At 53.5% G+C, this 20,731-nt stretch overlaps 2 protein-coding genes across 9 annotated transcripts; one reads left to right on the top strand and one right to left on the bottom strand.

The window, feature by feature from the left end:
* Nucleotides 1–15,334: 15,334 nt before the first annotated feature.
* On the bottom strand, nt 15,335–18,688 carry nudt18 (nudix (nucleoside diphosphate linked moiety X)-type motif 18). 5 transcript variants are annotated; one of them, XM_011494109.3, is made up of 7 exons: nt 18,560–18,688; nt 17,598–17,771; nt 17,415–17,525; nt 17,241–17,343; nt 17,040–17,163; nt 16,839–16,963; nt 15,335–16,495 (listed from the first exon to the last, which is right to left on the bottom strand). In XM_011494109.3, the coding sequence occupies exons 2-7, from the start codon at nt 17,757–17,759 to the stop codon at nt 16,113–16,115; spliced, it is 1,008 nt and encodes a 335-aa protein (XP_011492411.1). In that variant the 5' UTR covers nt 17,760–17,771; nt 18,560–18,688; the 3' UTR covers nt 15,335–16,112. The 5 variants fall into 5 exon arrangements, with proteins under 5 accessions (XP_011492411.1, XP_020556756.1, XP_011492412.1 ...); XM_020701097.3 differs by having other exon boundaries at nt 17,598–17,767; nt 18,560–18,632; XM_011494110.2 differs by lacking the exon at nt 18,560–18,688 and adding an exon at nt 18,092–18,311.
* On the top strand, nt 18,167–20,225 carry sdhaf1 (succinate dehydrogenase complex assembly factor 1). 4 transcript variants are annotated; one of them, XM_004085710.4, is made up of 2 exons: nt 18,167–18,302; nt 19,693–20,225. In XM_004085710.4, the coding sequence occupies exon 2, from the start codon at nt 19,821–19,823 to the stop codon at nt 20,064–20,066; it is 246 nt and encodes an 81-aa protein (XP_004085758.1). In that variant the 5' UTR covers nt 18,167–18,302; nt 19,693–19,820; the 3' UTR covers nt 20,067–20,225. The 4 variants fall into 4 exon arrangements, with proteins under 4 accessions (XP_004085758.1, XP_004085757.1, XP_004085756.1 ...); XM_004085709.5 differs by lacking the exon at nt 18,167–18,302 and adding an exon at nt 18,746–18,882; XM_004085708.4 differs by lacking the exon at nt 18,167–18,302 and adding an exon at nt 18,842–18,991.
* Nucleotides 20,226–20,731: the final 506 nt, after the last annotated feature.

Raw genomic sequence — 20,731 nt, 5'->3', positions numbered from 1 at the left:
CATGACGTAAATTATAAGAAGACTGAAAAGGAATTAGATATTGTTTGAGATATTCTGGGTAGCTGAGGTTAATACATTTGAAAATGTACAATAGCCAGTGAAGTCGGGAGGAGAGGGGAAGAAAAAATAAAGAAGAAAACCTTTCAGTTTCTGCCTTTTGATCAAAACAGATGTTTGTCTTCCTGGTGCCTCCTTTAGGGGGCGCCACAGCAAATCAACTCCCTCCATCTAAGCTTCTCTGCATCCTCCTCCCTCACCTCCTCCTCCATCCATCAACCTCCTCTTTCCTGGTAGTTCCACCTTCAGCATCTGTTCACCATCATCATCACTGTTCCTCCACCGGATTCCCTTCATGGATCTCCAGAACATCCATGATCTGATCCTCTGATGGATTCATTCCTGATCCCAAAGAGAACCTCAGCCTCTTCATCCCTGCTGCCTCCTCCTCCACCTCCTGTCTCTGCCTCAGAGTCTCTGGCTGCTGTCCCCACAGCCTGCTTCACCTGTCCATTGGTCACACCTGTTACCTCTGGACTGTTCACCCTGAGAACTTCCAGTCCTCCAGCTTCTTCTTCTCTGCTCCTCCACAGCTCTGTCTTCCTGCGTCTGACCTTCATTCCTTTCCTCCGCCTCGTTCCTGAAGTTGAGGCTGATGAAGACGTTCTTCATGTCTGGATCTTCAGGTTCTCAGTCACATTTCTCCTGCTCTGTTATCAGATTGCGACTCCAGCATGTAGCTGCTGTGGGTCAGACGGGGGGGTGCAGGTGTGTGTGAGATGGGGGGGGGGGGGGGGGGGTTTACGACACGTGCTTCATGCTTCAGGCCTCTCGGGACGCCTTGGACACCGCCGCCGGCTGTCGGACGCATTCCGGCGCCTGCATGAGCTGCTGCTGCCAGGATGCATTCCTGAGACCTTACCTCATGTTTCTGTGCACGGGAGCGTGCACAGAGGAGTTCACACTTTGTCTCCAGACACAAATGAACCCTCAGTCCTGAGCGGAGCGTGCAGGTTGTTGCTCCTCCTGCTGCAGCCGCTCCGCCTTCAAAGAGGTGAAGCTCTGCTGCTGCTCACAGCTCCGACCAGAACAGTGGATCTGCCTTTCTGAGGATTCTGCTGCACAGGATGAAAGGAAGCCGATGGAGATCTGTGACAGAAGCTTCCTGCCCCATGGGGGCAAATGACTTGTGAAGCTGATTAACTCCATAAAGGAATGAAAAGTGTCCATGAATGACAGACCCCCACCCCCACCCCCACCCTCCCCTGCCCATCCAGGACCATCAGCCCACCCGCCTCCCTCAGGTCCAGTTAAAGCCCAGCTGAGCCCCTCCAGAAGATTACTGTCCGCCTAGACTCACACGTCCAACGTTAGACGGGGTCGGACGCCGCCGCGACTGAAGGTTTGTCTGAATCCTTTTCTTCCTTTTACTGTGGAGAACAAGTTCTGTTCCTTTAGGGTTAGACTGGCCCGTTGACCGGATCTGGTTAGAATAATGAAGTTAGATCAAAGTATAAAGTTTCTCTTTCCAACATCCATATGTGGTCTTATCACCCTCTGAAGTTCTGCTCCGATCGTCTTCTGATTGGCTTCCAAAGTCGTCTTTTTACGACGACGATGATGATGATGACACTTTCAGACGCTTACGATCCAAAAACCTGTGTCGTTTTCTGGGACGTAGTTTCTGCAGAGCAGCGGGAGTTCAGTAAAAATTCACCTCTGAGCCGGGGGCGGGACTGTCGGCACAGAACCACTCCGCCCCCCTTCCCCTTCACCTTTGCTAATAACTCAGACCAGGCAGCTTGTGGCCCGCTGAGCGTGTTTTCTACGTCACGAATATGTGAGACCGCCTACTTTCACTGAGGCGTCTGATTGGTCAGTTTATAACTTGACTAACTTGAACAACAGAAAAATGTAACCAAAAAATGAGGATTACCAAGAAGATGTTAGATAAAGGTATCAGGTCCAGAACGGTTCTTCTGACCAACAGAACTGAGTAGCGCCTGTTTGTTTCTTTGTAGACGTCTATGGATTTTCCAATTCAAACTAAACCTTTTATTACACAAACCCCAGAATACAAATCCGGACAGAATCTGGATAAAGTCTTTTGCATTTCTTTTCTTGCTGCTACTCCAGATCAGTTAATCCTAATCTTAATCTTCCTTTCAATGAAAATCTGGAGACAATATAAATCAGAATAAAAGCGTACTTCTTTGTGAATGTCTCATGACCTGCGGGGGAAGGTTTCAGCGTGCGGCAGAGCTCCATCCACAGTTAGCTCCGCCCCCCTCACCTGGCCGTCACCTGACACAGTCCCTGTAGAATCTGTGGGTGTCAGAACGGTTCGTCTCTGTATCTGAGCCACACCCGCACACAGCGCCACGTAGTGGTCAGAGGTGATTCTGTTGGACTCCATGTTTGGATCAAAAACTCAGTGTTTAGACATGGAGGTGGGGGCTTGATGATGTGGGGTTGTTGCGAGGACTTGTTCTTTTTGTCGGTTGTTTGGATTTACCGGCTGCAGGACGATTGTGGACTCCATACCTGCAGTGCAGCTTCGTGGGTGACTCCCTCTTTTTGGCAGAACCTTTGGTCGGAATGTCCGGAGCATCTGAAACACAACGACTGGGGTCTGGCCCCCCTGACATGATGCATTCAGGACTGTGATCAAACTGAGCACCTAAACAAGCGTGAGACATTTCAAATGTCACGTGCACAACACACGCCAGCCCCGAATGTCCGACAACGTTCACCACATGTTTTCACAATTATCACGTCCATCTTTCTGCAGGCTGCAGCTGTCAGAGCGCCGCGTCCAGATACCTATAAACACCTAGTTTCTGGGCGCGACGCTGTGCCAGCTTTAGCCTGGAGCGGGGATCACTCCGTCAGGCTCCGCACACATCTTCAGACCTGGGGGCTTACAGCATGGAGAATGAATGCTGCTTCATTCTTGTAGACATGTGAGCATCCGGCGAATAGACACGTCTAAAAACAGACCGCCTTATTACACACGGCCTCTTCTGTCAGCGAGCTGCAGGGGACGCCAGAAGAGGCGGAGCCGGCGCTCATGACCGTCCTGCCGCTGAAGACGGAGACATGATGGCCTCCAGGAGCAGGACATCATCAAACTGACCCACAGCAGGGAGGACTCCGTACAGCAGGGGTGGGCAGTTCCAGGCCTCGAGGGCCGGAGTGTCTGCATGATTTCCAGATAGTCTTGCCCGCCTGATGGCTGATTACCTGGTTCAGGTGTGTCCAGTGGAAAACATGCAGGAATGCGGCTCTCAGTGCCCCCCCTCTGCCATACAGGAAACCTCCCATCATGCCTGTGATGTGTTTGGGTCAGATTAACGGATCGGGAGAATCCGTTGGTCCGTCTTGCAGCCTCAGGAAAAAGTCCAACATCTCAAAGGTTCAGCCCGACCTTCATCGCGTCTCACATAAACCAGGGGGGCCCAAATCCAGGCCTGGAGGGCCGGCCTCCTGCTGGTTTTCCACAAACCCCCTGATAAGGAGCTTCAATGGCAGGTTGGTTGGAAAACATGTGGAACACCGGCCCCCCAGGCCTGGATTTGGGAACCCCTGACATTAATGCTTTGAACATTTTTAAAACTGAAACAGGTGAGTCTCTGATCTGATGCTTTTCTCTGAACACCAAACTGTTCAGCAATTCAACACCGACAACAGTCTGTACTCATGACTGACTTACCTTGAAGGGAGGGGCTTCACCGTTTCCATGGGGATCATTGACCTAAGGCTTCATGTGATGCGCAGTGGAATGGGTTTGATTCTTGGACCCCCGGTGGTCCTGGTCCCTCTGGGTCTGATCATCAACAGTTTCAGATCATTTTTATGCAGACGACTCAGCTTCATGAAGCTCCAAAACCAAAAACTCCCCATCGTTGTCAGAGTTTAGCTCGGACCCGCTAACCAGGAGCCAGCCGGACCGGAACCAGGAGCCAGCCGGACCGGAACCAGAGTCTTTTTCATTTAAGTTCATGAACATTAAATGAAAAAGACTCTTCAATGTGATGATGATAATGAAGAAGTGAGCTCGCCTTTTGAAAGTCATGTAACTGCGGTTCAGTCATGTTGCCATGGTAACCGCAGACTGTGAAGCGGCGTCCTGTCAGCTCTGATCTTGGACTTTCCAGACTCTGATTAAGTTTTCATATCTAGGTGTTGGACCAGGTGTAAGCCCCCCCCCAGCTGCCTGATACACTTGATCGGCGGCTATCCATTACCCTGTTCCCTAATCCCCTCTCCTATCAATGCCGTGTCCCCCCTAATCCCCCGACTATCTGTTACTGCCAGCCCCCCCCCCCCCCAGCACTAATTGTGCGACCCGGTCAGAGGCTGGAAAAACGTGTCTGTGGGAGGCAAGGCGATAATCTCGCCGCGATGAGTGATGAAAGTCACAGAGTGTAATGAAAGCAGACAAGCTGCATTTAGAAATCAGGGGGGGGGGGGACTGTGAAAACTGTGGGAGCCGAGGTCCAAGTGTCCTAAAGGGCCCTGAACCCCACATTGTTCCTGCAGGTTACAGGTTAGAAACAGTCATTGACCCCAGGGATCAGCTGTGAGTGGCGCCCCCCTGTGGCGAGTCTGTGCATGACGCCACTGCTGTTTTGGTGACCTTCAAATGTTTCCATCATGAAGGGATGTTTGAGATGAACCAGAACCTCCAGTCGGCCTGTGAACCAGAACCCAGAACCTCCAGTCGGCCTGTGAACCAGAACCAGAACCTCCAGTCGGCCTGTGAACCAGAACCCAGAACCTCCAGTCGGCCTGTGAACCAGAACCAGAACCTCCAGTCGGCCTGTGAACCAGAACAGTTTCAGTTTTTTAGGGCAGTCTGTCTGACTGTTGGATCGTGAACTCTGAGCTGAACTGAGTCCAACCAGAGACGCTCGTGTCTTAGGTTCTTTACGGCTTTTTATGGATTTAAATTTTTTTCTTCCAAATACTCGTGTGTGTGTGATAGTTTGTCTCATAAACCGCTGTGAATTCATGGCTTTCAGGTCTTTCAAGTCCTCAGGTCTCTCAGATCCTTCAGGTCTTTCTCTGCATGAAGCTTCAAAAAGATGTTCGATGTTTCCAGTGTTCACTGGGTGGGGGTGGGGGGCAGACAGCAATTTTTCTGCATCCCATAATGAGGCTTATTACCACAGTTCTGCTCATGCTCCCCTCCCCATTTGTTAATGGGGCAGCTGTTGGGGGGGCTTTGAAGGACTCAGACGTTGGGGTGACGACAAAGCGCAGGAAGCCTTTGTTTATGTGTCCGTCAGTCTGTTTGTTTAGAGGCCGCCGCCTCCCTGACATCAGAATATCGCCGCTGAAACAACAAATGGAATAATCCAGAGACACCGTCGGGGAGCTGCTGAGGACGACAGCTGAAGGCCAGAGTCGGGTTTCACACCAGTGAACATGTGTTCCTCCATCATCTGCAGACAGACGTGCACACATTTGACCCCAAAGTCAGCCGTGTTTCACGCCTCGAACACGGTCATCTGTATGCAGAGCTGACAACACGCCTGACCCACCAGGTCCACCAGGTCCTTCAGGTCCTCCAGGTCCTTTATCTCCCCACCTGACCCACCAGGTCCTCCAGGTCCTCCATCTCCCCACCAGGTCCACCAGGTCCTTCAGGTCCTCCATCTCCCCACCAGGTCCACCAGGTCCTTCAGGTCCTCCATCTCCCCCACCAGGTCCTTCAGGTCCTCCAGGTCCTTTATGTCCCCACCTGACCCACCAGGTCCTCCATCTCCCCACCTCACCCACCAGGTCCACCAGGTCCTCCATCTCCCCACCAGGTCCACCAGGTCCTTCAGGTCCTCCATCTCCCCACCAGGTCCTTTAGGTCCTCGGGGTCATTTATCTCCCCACCTGACCCACCAGGTCCCTCATCTCCCCACCAGACCCACCAGGTCCTCCAGGTCCTCCATCTCCCCACCAGGTCCTCCATCTCCCCCCCAGGTTCACCAGGTCCTTCAGGTCCTCCATCTCCCCACCAGGTCCTCCAGGTCCTTTATCTCCCCACCTGACTCACCATGTCCTTCATCTCCTCACCAGGTCCACCAGGTCCTTCAGGTCCTCCAGGTCCTTTATCTCCCCACCTGACCCACCAGGTCCTCCATCTCACCACCAGGTCCACCAGGTCCTTCAGGTCCTCCATCTCCCTACCAGGTCCACCAGGTCCTTCAGGTCCTCCAGATCCTTTATCTCCCCACCTGACCCACCAGGTCCTCCATCTCCCCACCTGACCCACCTGACCCACCAGGTCCTCCTGGCCCTTTATCTCCCCACCTGACCCACCAGGTCCTCCATCTCCCCACCAGGTCCTCCATCTCCCACCCTGTCCACCAGGTCCTTCAGGTCCTCCATCTCCCCACCAGGTCCTTCAGGTCCTCCAGGTCCTCCATCTCCCCACCTGACCCACCAGGTCCTCCATCTCCCCACCTGACCCACCAGGTCCACCAGGTCCTTCAGGTCCTCCAGGTCCTTTATCTCCCCACCTGACCCACCAGGTCCTCCATCTCCTCACCAGGTCCTCCATCTCCCCACCCGGTCCTTCAGGTTCCCCATCTCCCCACCAGGTCCACCAGGTCCTTTATCTCCCCACCTGACCCACCAGGTCCTCCATCTCCCCACCTGACCCACCAGGTCCTTCAGGTCCTTTATCTCCCCACCTGACCCACCAGGTCCTCCAGGTCCTCCATCTCCCCACCTCACCCACCAGGTCCACCAGGTCCTCCATCTCCCCACCAGGTCCACCAGGTCCTTCAGGTCCTCCATCTCCCCACCAGGTCCTTTAGGTCCTCGGGGTCATTTATCTCCCCACCTGACCCACCAGGTCCCTCATCTTCCCACCAGACCCACCAGGTCCTCCATCTCCCCACCAGGTCCTCCATCTCCCCCCCAGGTTCACCAGGTCCTTCAGGTCCTCCATCTCCCCACCAGGTCCTTCAGGTCCTCCAGGTCCTTTATCTCCCCACCTGACTCACCATGTCCTTCATCTCCTCACCAGGTCCACCAGGTCCTTCAGGTCCTTTATCTCCCCACCTGACCCACCAGGTCCTCCATCTCCCCACCTGACCCACCACGTCCTCCAGGTCCTCCATCTCCCCACCTGACCCACCAGGTCCTCCATCTCCCCACCAGGTCTACCAGGTCCTCCATCTCCCCACCAGGTCCACCAGGTCCTTCAGGTCCTCCATCTCCCCACCAGGTCCTTCAGGTCCTCCAGGTCCTTTATCTCCCCACCTGACCCACCAGGTCCTCCAGGTCCTCCATCTCCCCACCTCACCCACCAGGTCCACCAGGTCCTCCATCTCCCCACCAGGTCCACCATGTCCTTCATGTCCTCCATCTCCCCACCAGGTCCTTTAGGTCCTCGGGGTCATTTATCTCCCCACCAGACCCACCAGGTCCTCCATCTCCCCACCAATTCCACCAGGTCCTCCATCTCCCCCCCAGGTTCACCAGGTCCTTCAGGTCCTCCATCTCCCCACCAGGTCCTTCAGGTCCTCCAGGTCCTTTATCTCCCCACCTGACTCACCATGTCCTTCATCTCCTCACCAGGTCCACCAGGTCCTTCAGGTCCTCCAGGTCCTCCATCTCCCCACCTGACCCACCAGGTCCTCCAGGTCCTCCATCTCCCCACCTGACCCACCAGGTCCTCCATCTCCCCACCAGGTCTACCAGGTCCTCCATCTCCCCACCAGGTCCACCAGGTCCTTCAGGTCGTCCATCTCCCCACCAGGTCTTTCAGGTCCTCCAGGTCCTTTATCTCCCCAACTGACCCACCAGGTCCTCCAGGTCCTCCATCTCCCCACCTCACCCACCAGGTCCACCAGGTCCTCCATCTCCCCACCAGGTCCACCAGGTCCTTCAGATCCTCCATTTCCCCACCAGGTCCTCCTGGCCCTTTATCTCCCCACCTGACCCACCAGGTCCTCCATCTCCCTACCTGACCCACCAGGTCCTCCATCTCCCCACCAGGTCATCCATCTCCCACCCTGTCCACCAGGTCCTTCAGGTCCTCCATCTCCCCACCAGGTCCACCAGGTCCTTCAAGTCCTCCAGGTCCTCCATCTCCCCACCTGACCCACCAGGTCCACCAGGTCCTTCAGGTCCTCCAGGTCCTTTATCTCCCCACCTGACCCACCAGGTCCTCCATCTCCCCACCTGACCCACCAGGTCCTCCATCTCCTCACCAGGTCCTCCATCTCCCCACCCGGTCCTTCAGGTTCCCCATCTCCCCACCAGGTCCACCAGGTCCTTCAGGTCCTTTATCTCCCCACCTGACCCACCAGGTCTTCCATCTCCCCACCTGACCCACCAGGTCCTTCAGGTCCTTTATCTCCCCACCTGACCCACCAGGTCCTCCATCTCCCCACCTCACCCACCAGGTCCACCAGGTCCTCCATCTCCCCACCAGGTCCACCAGGTCCTTCTGGTCCTCCATCTCCCCACCAGGTCCTTTAGGTCCTCGGGGTCATTTATCTCCCCACCTGACCCACCAGGTCCCTCATCTTCCCACCAGACCCACCAGGTCCTCCATCTCCCCACCAGGTCCACCAGGTCCTCCATCTCCCCCCCAGGTTCACCAGGTCCTTCAGGTCCTCCATCTCCCCACCAGGTCCTTCAGGTCCTCCAGGTCCTTTATCTCCCCACCTGACTCACCATGTCCTTCATCTCCTCACCAGGTCCACCAGGTCCTTCAGGTCCTTTATCTCCCCACCTGACCCACCAGGTCCTCCATCTCCCCACCTGACCCACCAGGTCCTCAAGGTCCTCCATCTCCCCACCTGACCCACCAGGTCCTCCATCTCCCCACCAGGTCTACCAGGTCCTCCATCTCCCCACCAGGTCCACCAGGTCCTTCAGGTCGTCCATCTCCCCACCAGGTCCTTCAGGTCCTCCAGGTCCTTTATCTCCCCACCTGACCCACCAGGTCCTCCATCTCCCCACCTCACCCACCAGGCCCACCAGGTCCTCCATCTCCCCACCAGGTCCACCAGGTCCTTCAGGTCCTCCATCTCCCCACCAGGTCCTTTAGGTCCTCTGGGTCATTTATCTCCCCACCAGACCCACCAGGTCCTCCATCTCCCCACCATTTCCACCAGGTCCTCCATCTCCCCCCAGGTTCACCAGGTCCTTCAGGTCCTCCATCTCCCCACCAGGTCCTTCAGGTCCTCCAGGTCCTTTATCTCCCCACCTGACTCACCATGTCCTTCATCTCCTCACCAGGTCCACCAGGTCCTTCAGGTCCTCCAGGTCCTCCATCTCCCCACCTGACCCACCAGGTCCTCCAGGTCCTCCATCTCCCCACCTGACCCACCAGGTCCTCCATCTCCCCACCTGACCCACCAGGTCCTCCATCTCCCCACCAGGTCTACCAGGTCCTCCATCTCCCCACCAGGTCCACCAGGTGCTTCAGGTCCTCCATCTCCCCACCAGGTCCTTCAGGTCCTCCAGGTCCTTTATCTCCCCACCTGACCCACCAGGTCCTCCAGGTCCTCCACCTCACCCACCAGGTCCACCAGGTCCTCCATCTCCCCACCAGGTCCACCAGGTCCTTCATGTCCTCCATCTCCCCACCAGGTCCTTTAGGTCCTCGGGGTCATTTATCTCCCCACCAGACCCACCAGGTCCTCCATCTCCCCACCAATTCTACCAGGTCCTCCATCTCCCCACCATTTCCACCAGGTCCTCCATCTCCCCCCAGGTTCACCAGGTCCTTCAGGTCCTCCATCTCCCCACCAGGTCCTTCAGGTCCTCCAGGTCCTTTATCTCCCCACCTGACCCACCAGGTCCTCCAGGTCCTCCATCTCCTCACCTGACCCACCAGGTCCTCCATCTCCCCACCAGGTCCTCCATCTCCCCACCAGGTCCACCAGGTCCTTCAGGTCCTCCATCTCCCCACCAGGTCCTTCAGGTCCTTTATCTCCCCACCTGACCCACCAGGTCCTCCAGGTCCTCCATCTCCCCACCTCACCCACCAGGTCCACCAGGTCCTCCATCTCCCCACCAGGTCCACCAGGTCCTTCAGGTCCTCCATCTCCCCACCAGGTCCTTTAGGTCCTCAGGGTCATTTATCTCCCCACCAGACCCACCAGGTCCTCCATCTCCCCACCAATTCCACCAGGTCCTCCATCTCCCCCCCAGGTTCACCAGGTCCTTCAGGTCCTCCATCTCCCCACCAGGTCCTTCAGGTCCTCCAGGTCCTTTATCTCCCCACCTGACTCACCATGTCCTTCATCTCCTCACCAGGTCCACCAGGTCCTTCAGGTCCTCCAGGTCCTCCATCTCCCCACCTGACCCACCAGGTTTCCATCTCCCCACCTGACCCACCAGGTCCTCCATCTCCCCACCTGACCCACCAGGTCCTCCATCTCCCCACCAGGTCTACCAGGTCCTCCATCTCCCCACCAGGTCCACCAGGTCCTTCAGGTCCTCCATCTCCCCACCAGGTCCTTCAGGTCCTCCAGGTCCTTTATCTCCCCACCTGACCCACCAGGTCCTCCATCTCCCCACCTCACCCACCAGGTCCACCAGGTCCTCCATCTCCCCACCAGGTCCACCAGGTCCTTCAGGTCCTCCATTTCCCCACCAGGTCCTTTAGGTCCTCGGGGTCATTTATCTCCCCACCTGACCCACCAGGTCCCTCATCTCCCCACCAGACCCACCAGGTCCTCCATCTCCCTACCAGGTCCACCAGGTCCTCCATCTCCCCCCCAGGTTCACCAGGTCCTTCAGGTCCTCCATCTCCCCACCAGGTCCTTCAGGTCCTCCAGGTCCTTTATCTCCCCACCTGACCCACCAGGTCCTCCATCTCCCCACCAGGTCTACCAGGTCCTCCATCTCCCCACCAGGTCCACCAGGTCCTTCAGGTCCTCCATCTCCCCACCAGGTCCTTCAGGTCCTCCAGGTCCTTTATCTCCCCACCTGACCCACCAGGTCCTCCAGGTCCTCCATCTCCCCACCTCACCCACCAGGTCCACCAGGTCCTCCATCTCCCCACCAGGTCCACCAGGTCCTCCATTTCCCCACCAGGTCCTTTAGGTCCTCGGGGTCATTTATCTCCCCACCTGACCCACCAGGTCCCTCATCTCCCCACCAGACCCACCAGGTCCTCCATCTCCCTACCAGGTCCACCAGGTCCTCCATCTCCCCCCCAGGTTCACCAGGTCCTTCAGGTCCTCCATCTCCCCACCAGGTCCTTCAGGTCCTCCAGGTCCTTTATCTCCCCACCTGACCCACCAGGTCCTCCATCTCCCCACCTGACCCACCAGGTCCTCCAGGTCCTCCATCTCCACATGAGGTGGAGAACAATGTATTTTTAAACATGGGACCAACTACCTAAAGAGAAAGTGACATCAGTCATGTCGTCACTACGTCACCTGGTGTCAGCAATTTCACTGACAGTGAAGGACAGAAAGAATCGTGTGTATCATCCGTGTGTTCGTGTCACATTTGTGCACAGTAACACAAGTCTTAGGGAGCTTTCAGGGGATCCGATCCACACCAGAACTGGTCCTCTCTTATCCCTTGTGCTATCTTAGATGACCCCCCCCCCCCCCCCCCCCCTCACGTTGACGTGTTCTCCCTACCATGACAAAGGTGGATAAAGGTGGAAAGATTTCATGTAATCCATGGACACCAGTGAACAGTTTGACAGTCCTGCAGCGTCTCTGCATCCTGGACAGGGATGTGGAGGAGGACAGATACCTGGGAGTGACTATCCACAGCAGACTGAGCTGGAGGAAGCTGAGGTCCTTCAATGTGTGGATGGAGATCTTCTAGCAGTCTGTGGGGGCCAGCACCTTGTTCTCGTCTGTGGTCTGCTGGGGGGGGGCAGCAGCATTGCAGTCAGTGACACCAACAGACTGAAGAAGCCGATCAGGAAGGCGGGTTCTGTCATTGGCTGCAAACAGGAATCATTTGAAGCAGTGATGGAGAGGAGGTCACTGAACAAGATCTTATCCATCATGGACAACCCGGACCATCCTCTCCATCCGGTTCTGGACAAACAGCAGAGCTGCTTTTCTAGGAGACTCAGACAGCTCCGCTCCAAAACTGCCCGGTACCAGAAATCCGTCATACCCAATGCAACAACCCTGTACAACAACTCACTATGCAAAAGACAACCTTTGAACATTAGTTTTTATTACCTATTTATTTTTATTTTGCACATTTCTTTTGTGCATCTTTTTACCTGCACTGTTCTGTAAATAGCTTTTTAAAATATACTACCTTGTTGTTTGCATTTATGTTACATTTTCTTTGTTCTTGTTTTTTTATATTATTATTAGTCTTTTTTTCCCCCTCTGTTGTCAGTTGCTATGGCGACACACATTTCCCACGTGTGGGATCAATAAAGTATTTCTGATTCTGAAGATCACAAATCATTGAAGAAAAATTGTTCAGAGCACCTCTTTTATATGACCTCACCTGTGTGACTCTGCAGCCTGTCAGTCTCTCACGGGGGGGGGTCCTGCCTGCCTTTGATCCACTGACCTGGAGCTGCTGTGAGGAATGGTCTGACATCACCTGAGATCATCAGAGGAAGTGGAGGCGGGACTTAGGAAAGGCAGCCAGGTGGGACCCGCCCCAATGAGAGACTGATCACCGAATCTTGATGACCTTTGAGTGAAAAAGCCCTGGACTGAGGTGGGGGGGCTGTTTTACAGTTTGAAAACAGATTTGGAGTTTCTTTACGGTCCACTTGGTTCTGGTAAAAAGGGTAGCCTTCTGTTTCTATGTTCAAGGTCCAAACGCTTTGCAGACACACACACACACACACACCCACACACACAGACACAGTCAGACACACACACACACACACACACAGACACACCTGCAGATGAACTCTGGTGCGGTTCACTTCAGTGTGACAGAGTCAGAGACAGAGTTTCCAAAGAGAGGAGCAGAATTATGGAAGGTTATTCATGCAACTAAAATGGAAACCAAAGTCAAGTTTGGAAATAAACACCAAACCAGCCAATCACAGGGAAGAGGGTTCCTGCTGATTGGTCAGGATTCCCTCCAATCACGTGTCTTTATCTCAGAACCTGGTGGTCAATAGACCAACACGGTTCTTCCCACTGAGACTCTGACTGAAGGAAATCTTTAAAGGCGGAGATGAAGCAGCAGGACTCATGAAGGATCAGAAACTAACCCTTCTAGAACTCTGCTACTGCAGAACCTCTTCAAAAGTGAAGCATCGGATCAGAACATCGTCACAGATCCACCGGCCTCCAAACAGTCACTGAGCGCTTCTCACTTCCTGTTTGTGCTTTCAGGCTGAGGCAGGAGTGGCTGGTCCGTCTGGAGAACCGAACCGAACACCTGAAGAACTTCAACGAGAACTTCCTGACCAGGATGTCGATGGAAAACCAGGCCGACCAGCAGTGATGGGGGCCCCCAGACGTTCTTCTGCTCACATCCAGACGTTCTGCTGCCCACATCCAGACGTTCTGCTGCTCACATCCAGACGTTCTGCTGCTCACATCCAGACGTTCTTCTGCTCACATCCAGACGTTCTGCTGCCCACATCCAGACGTTCTTCTGCTCACATCCAGACGTTCTGCTGCTCACATCCAGACGTTCTTTTGCTCACATCCAGACGTTCTTCTGCTCACATCCAGACGTTCTGCTGCCCACATCCAGACGTTCTGCTGCCCACATCCAGACGTTCTTCTTCTCACATCCAGACGTTCTTCTGCTCACATCCAGACGTTCTGCTGCCCACATCCAGACGTTCTTCTGCTCACATCCAGACGTTCTGCTGCCCACATCCAGACGTTCTTCTGCTCACATCCAGACGTTCTTCTGCTCACATCCAGACGTTCTTCTGCTCACATCCAGACGTTCTTCTGCTCACATCCAGACGTTCTTCTGCTCACATCCAGACGTTCTTCTGCTCACATCCAGACGTTCTGCTGCCCACATCCAGACGTTCTGCTGCTCACATCCAGACGTTCTGCTGCCCACATCCAGACGTTCTTTTGCTCACATCCAGACGTTCTTCTGCTCACATCCAGACGTTCTGCTGCCCACATCCAGACGTTCTTTTGCTCACATCCAGACGTTCTTTTGCTCACATCCAGACGTTCTGCTGCTCACATCCAGACGTTCTTCTGCTCACATCCAGACGTTCTTCTGCTCACATCCAGACGTTCTGCTGCCCACATCCAGACGTTCTGCTGCTCACATCCAGACGTTCTGCTGCTCACATCCAGACGTTCTTCTGCTCACATCCAGACGTTCTTTTGCTCACATCCAGACGTTCTGCTGCTCACATCCAGACGTTCTGCTGCTCACATCCAGACGTTCTTCTGCTCACATCCAGACGTTCTGCTGCCCACATCCAGACGTTCTTCTGCTCACATCCAGACGTTCTGCTGCCCACATCCAGACGTTCTTTTGCTCACATCCAGACGTTCTTCTGCTCACATCCAGACGTTCTTCTGCTCACATCCAGACGTTCTTCTGCTCACATCCAGACGTTCTGCTGCTCACATCCAGACGTTCTTCTGCTCACATCCAGACGTTCTTCTGCTCACATCCAGACGTTCTGCTGCTCACATCCAGACGTTCTGCTGCCCACATCCAGACGTTCTTCTGCTCACATCCAGACGTTCTCATACAGATATAAACTGCGTTCAGTGACGGTTGATGTTCTGTGATGAAACCCATCTGTAGATTCTCACACAGAACCCAGAGAAGTCCTGAACCCAGAAACCCGGACTCTTTCAGAAACACTCATCTAGGTCAGATTGAGAACATTTGCGTCAAAACGTTCGGACTGTTTTGCTGCTGGAAGTCAGAACCCGCCTGGTCCTGCATCCACTGAAGCTGCTGCAGGACAACTTTGGGCTTCAGCTTCAGGTGAAACCCAAACGTTCTCAAAAACGTAACGCAGAGCAGCAGCTGAAGCTGAAAAACTTCTGTCACTATAACGGCATCAAAATATCCGCCTTAACCCTTGTGCTATCGTAGATGACCCCCCCCTTCCATTGACGTGTTCTCCCTACCATGACAAAGGTGGATAAAGGTGGAAAGATTTCATGTAATCCATGGACACCAGTGAAGATCACAAATCATTGAAGAGAAAAGGTTCAGAGCACTGTCTAGTGGGTCTAGATGACCCCACTCCCAACGGTAAAGTGCCTAGGATAGAACAAGGGTTACACGTTAGCGCCGCGAATTTTAGGCCACATTTGGGTTTTTCCGTTAGACTTGAATCTCTAGAACCTTTGAAACTTCTTTCAGGAACAGTGTTGGAACGTTAGAACAAGTTCAGGTTGGAATAAACTAGTGTGAAGAGTTCTGTGGATTCTTTGTTTTTATATATTTATATGTCCAGTTGATCCCATAAACTGCTTTTCTCTGGAACAGAACGCCGTTAAAGTGCATCAATGCCGTCACACATCATTCAGACACATTTCAGTCCAAACGTTTGTCTCATTTCCTAGAGAAAAGTTCATTTAAACACGACCTTTAACCCCACGATCTGCACTCAAAAACCCCTCAATGAAAGTCTTTGCCCCCCTCCCTGAGAAACGATTTCTTCATCACACATTGAAGCTTCTGTGTTCATCAGCAGCTGAAGGAACAGATGTTGATCTGAAACGGTGTCTCCTGAAGTCTGGATGTTCTGAACATCTTCAGGTTCTCCCACGGCCTCTGACACGTTTCCAGGAGTCACACGGACGTTCCTGCAGCTTTAGAACTTCAGAGATCCATCAGAGAACCTTCGGTGGAACCATCAATCAAAACGGCTCCACAAAGAGATCTCATCCTGAAAGCAGTAGAAGATGGTTCCCGATCCAACAGTCAGAAGAACAAACGCGGATCCATGAAGGAAAAAGACACGGCTGAGGAACAAGAACCCAGAGGAACATCTGGATGAGCCACAAACGGACCTTCCTGGGAGGAGAACGATTCTGCTCTGAAAGCTTCACAGTCACACATTCACATTGACAACTGCAGGAAACACTGACGCAACATGATAATACCCCTCAGGGGGCAAATACTTTCCCTCCATCTGAGACGCTGAGGTCGTGAGGTCACCCTGAAAGTCCGCTTGCTGTCACTGAGCGCGCTCAGTACAGGCTGTGAATCGGCAGCACGGACGTGTTTCTGGTTTTTTCCAGAAGTTTCTCTCTGAGATCCAGATTCTGAACCTCAAACCAGACGTATCGGGGGTTCTCTATGGGTGGGGGCCTCCCCGTAGGCGGGAGCTCCACCTTCAGTCCGTCCTCGTCACGTTGCACGCGATCGGGCACGAGCGCCACCAGCGTGTTGAGGCAGACACCGTCCGTGCGCCCGTGCTGCCGCCCGTTGTGCTGCAGGCCGCAGACGCCCAGCGTGGCGACGTCGTGGTCGTAGTAGGACGACGGCAGGGCCTCCTGCACCACCATGTTGGCCGCCCACGTCACCGCATGGGTTTTCACCGCCGCGGCGGTGGGGAGATGGGGCGTCGGGCCTGCAGGTCAGGAGGAGGTCAACAAGATTTTCAAAATAAAAGCAGTCATCCTGCTGAAAAAGGAAAATAAGAAAACCGTCAGAAAAATGCACGGGAAGCTTTGCTCCTCCTCCACCAGGGAGGGGGAGGAGCCAAACTACTCCTCCCTGGTGGAGGAGAGAGTGGTCGGTGTTAGACTCTGATTCAGGAGGAACCAGGCGCTTCATGACCCGGTCAGGGAACAGGAGGTCAGCTCTACGCCTCACACAGACGGCGTATGTAAGTGTTTGTAAGGGAGGAGGGTTGGAACCATTTTCCCATCATGCTTCGGGACCGACATCAGACTGTGTGTTGGGGGTTGTACCTCGGACCAATAGGATCCAGATCTGATCTTCGGCACCAACAAAGACCAGGACCATCCTCTGCACCACGTGACGACAACTCAGGTCAACTGGCAGAGTGACAGGATGCCAGGGATTCCTGCGGTACCTGAAGGCAGCACCGTCAGTCTAGACAGCGGGAAAACCTCCACAGATGTGATGTTCGGTGAACGTTTGGTGTTTACTTGAGCCCGTTTTCGATGAGGCGGAGGATGTCTCGTCCTCTGAGGGGGAGGGGGGACTGTCTGTCCCACCAGGCGGCCTGCAGAGACTCCTGATCTGCTGCTGCCAGACTCTTCAAACTACCACCTGGAGAAGAGGAGACCCAGGTTCACTGAGGTTCCCCCCCCCCCCCCAAAGAGCACCCCGGGTCGCTCTGACACCACCTGAGATCCTGGCGAGGAAGATGAAGCGGATCCATTGTGGCCCTTGCTCCTGGATGAGCAGCATGGTGATTGGCTCACAGTCAAACCCCGCCTCCTCCTTCACCTGCAGACAGCCACAGAACAGGTAAGCCAGGAAGTGGGTGGAGAAAAAAACATGACTCCTGCATGCCTCACCTCCCTCCTGAGCGCCTCCTCCAGGCTCTCCCCCACCTCCACCCTCCCTGCAGGAAGGTACCACTGCTTGTAGCAGTCCTGTTTGGCCTCCTGCACCATCAGCACCTCCTCCTAAAGGAGCCACACGAACAGGCTTCAACATGAGGAGGAGCGGCCGCCGCTCTCATGGCGTGCTGGGCTTGCCTTCTCATTGAAGATGACGGCGCAGACGATGTAGGTAATGTTCTTCCTCAGCGCCGCCGGCTTGCTCTGCTCCATGCCGACATCACAGAGGCTGACCTCTGACCCCTGGCCACTCAGCAGCCGCTCCACCTGCTCCTCCACCAGCTGCCGCTCTGATGTCATCTCAATGTCTGCCTAGACACGGGGGAAAAAATGGGTCCTAGTTCACGTCCAGCACAATCCGTGTGATGCTGCTTCATGTTCAAGCTTAAGTGAGGAGTCCCAGCAGAACCAGAACCTGAACCCAGAGAGACCCTCCATGTGAACCGGACCCTCCTGTGTCACAGAGAGGAGGCCTGGAGTTCCACTGATCAGCAGAGGCCCCTTCAGACCTTCATCCACTGCTGGGCTTTTCTCAGCCTAAAGTTTTGGTTCCAATTGGTTCTGCCTCCGTTTATTTGTGTACTTTGGGGTTCTGACAGGTGTGATGATGACGTGGGGGGTGGGGGGCTCACCAGTCTGCCTCTGTTTCATAAAACTCTATTGAAGAGGAATCTGGTTGTGGCCACCTGTTGAAACGGCACGTGCAGCTTTGAGCGTCTGTGGACCGGAGTCACGAACCGGATCCAAACGGAAGCTTCGGGACCAGGACCAGGACGCTCCTGCAGTCAGTTCTGTCCTCTGAAGAACCCCATCGTGGTTCAAACTAGTCCAGGTCTGCCTGAGGTGAGACTCACTAGATCTTCTCCTGTGAAACGCTGAGGTTCTCTTTTGTTACCTGGATGAACTCAGCAGAACCTCCAGCAACTCGCTGTACGTCGGTACTTCAGTACTGAGCTCTCTGCAGTAGCTGCTAGCTAGCATAACAGCTAACGGGACGCAAACTATTTGAGTTCTTCTCTCTGTTTAGCGCAAAACTGGGAATCTCGCAAATGAATTTATCATAAGCGCCATCTTTTTTTTATTTTTATTAAAAAGCGAACCTTTTTCTGCTTGGTCTCCGCAACTCTTCACACTTGTCAACGGCAAACAAACCAGGAAGTGCACCGTCTTTAACTTCCGGTTGGAGTTTCAAGCTTCATCTTAGACTTTTTAAAATTGCAACATTTTCTCAGTTATTTTACGTTTTTACAGACTATACTACGTTTAAATATATTTTGAAATTTGAATTTAAGTCGTTTACATCTTTTTATTAGTGTAGTGGGATTTTTCGTGACTAAACGGCCTTTATTGTGAAATCTGTGGATGAACAGTTTCTCAGCTTCCTGTTTTCATTTTCCGCTTCCGCGTGTTATAACGCTGAAAGGTCAGTCGAAGGCTGTAAGCGCTGAAACCGTGTGTCTGCAGTGATTTACCGGTTGGGACTAACCGGGCAGAAACCCTCCGTTTCTGTAGGGGGGGTTGAAGCTGGACTCGTGAGTTTAACTTCTTGTTCTGACCTCTAGGCAGTTTTCAGCAGCTGGGGGGTTCTGGTCAGAAGAGGCGGGTTCCGTCCATCCTGATGTTCTGCAGCTTCATGTCTGTTTATTTGTCTTCATTTTGTCTCTTTCTGCTCATGTTTTGACTTTTTTATGCCCCTTTGGTTTGTTACGTAGGGGGGGGGGCTGTTTGTAAAGTTACAGTTACATTTTAACTGAAATATTTTTGGATATTTAGCAGGTTTCATTTTAAATGCAGGTTTTCACATTTTGATACAATCTATTTTTTAATGTTTTATTTACTAACTACTTTTTTAGTTTGCAAGCTAAATAGTTAAAGTATTTTCTTTTATAATTAAACATTTAGTTAAGTAATTAAAAGGTGAAAATATGGATTTGAAAGATAAAACCTGCTAAAGTAAACAATAACTGTCACTTTACAAGCGGGTGGCTGTAGTTTAGCACCAAAACTGTTTGGCAGTATTTCCTAAACTGAGACCACGCCCTTGCCCCCCCCATGGCAAAGCTGCTTGCCCCCCATGTTGATGCTGCAGAGGGTCTCAGCTCTCCAGAGACACGGACCTCACGCTCGCCGGTGTTTGTCATCAAACGCTTTCCAGAACCTCCTTCAGATCCAGCTCGTGTGTTCTGTCCTCAGGCCTGAGCCTAAAATGATGTTTTGTTGTTTCTGTGTGCAGGAGGCTGCAGTGTGCCTGGGGGGCCGTGATGCTTCACCTGCAGACAGAAGCAGCTCCTCTGTGGTGGACCTGCAGGCGCTCTGCTCACAGGTGCTGGTAGTGACCTACAGGTCGGTTCTTCAGCCACGATGCGGCACAGCAAGCTGCAGCAGCAGGTCCTGGTTCTGTACCGACAGTTTCTGCGAGCCGCTCAGAACAAGCCCGGCTTCATCCCACGGATCCGTGACGAGTTCAGGGAGAACGCCCGCATCAAGAAGACGGACGTGATGCACATCGAGTACCTGTTCCGGCGAGGCCAGAGGCAGCTGGAGCAGCTTCGGGACGCCAACACCAAGCAGCTGGGCTCCTTCTCCAAACCCAAAGGGTCCGGCTGAAGTCCGGCTGCCTTCAGAGTCACAGACAGACGTGAGCGAAAGGTCATTTACAGGAGAGGAGGCGCGGGCGGACGAGGCGCGGGCAGAATCCCTGTCAAGAAGTTTTCTGTAGGAGAAACCAAGATGTGCTTCAACAAATAAAAACCAGTTTCTGCTGCATTTAGTGTGATGTATGTAGAACCAACGGATCAAACACAAAGAAACATTTAACTGGCTTCAAATGTGTTAAAAAATTAATATATTTAACAACTTTCTGACAAAGGTTATTTTTAAGATCTATTTTGTCTTTTACACAAACAAACGGGCGGCGCTGCCTTAGATAAAGGAGGAGGAGCTCAGTGTTAGGTAGGGATGGGTACCGTGCCCCGGTATTGAACCAGCCCCGGGGCCACATTCTTCAAGACGGCAGTATCGTTAGATCTGACCTGAACGGTTCTGCTATCGGTACTGGAGAAGTTACTTTTTCTTTTTTCTTTTTTGTGTCCCACAAAATGTAAGCGTTATCTGCCATATTTAACTCACCAAGTCAGTCAATTTTCCGTTAATTAATGATGATATTAATTTCGGTATTCTCGTTGAAGCGGAGAGCTCTGTCTGTCTATTTGTGTGCAGGGGGGGGGGGGGGGGGGGGCTGTTGTTCAGACAGCACGCGCCACGCGCGCACA

Source organism: Oryzias latipes, chromosome 9 (genome assembly GCF_053564925.1).
Source record: "Oryzias latipes strain Hd-rR chromosome 9, Olatipes_Hd-rR_3.1".
Classification (NCBI taxonomy): Eukaryota; Metazoa; Chordata; class Actinopteri; order Beloniformes; family Adrianichthyidae; genus Oryzias; species Oryzias latipes.
Note: the sequence above shows the minus strand (reverse complement) of the source record. Positions and strands in the feature narration are given on the sequence as shown.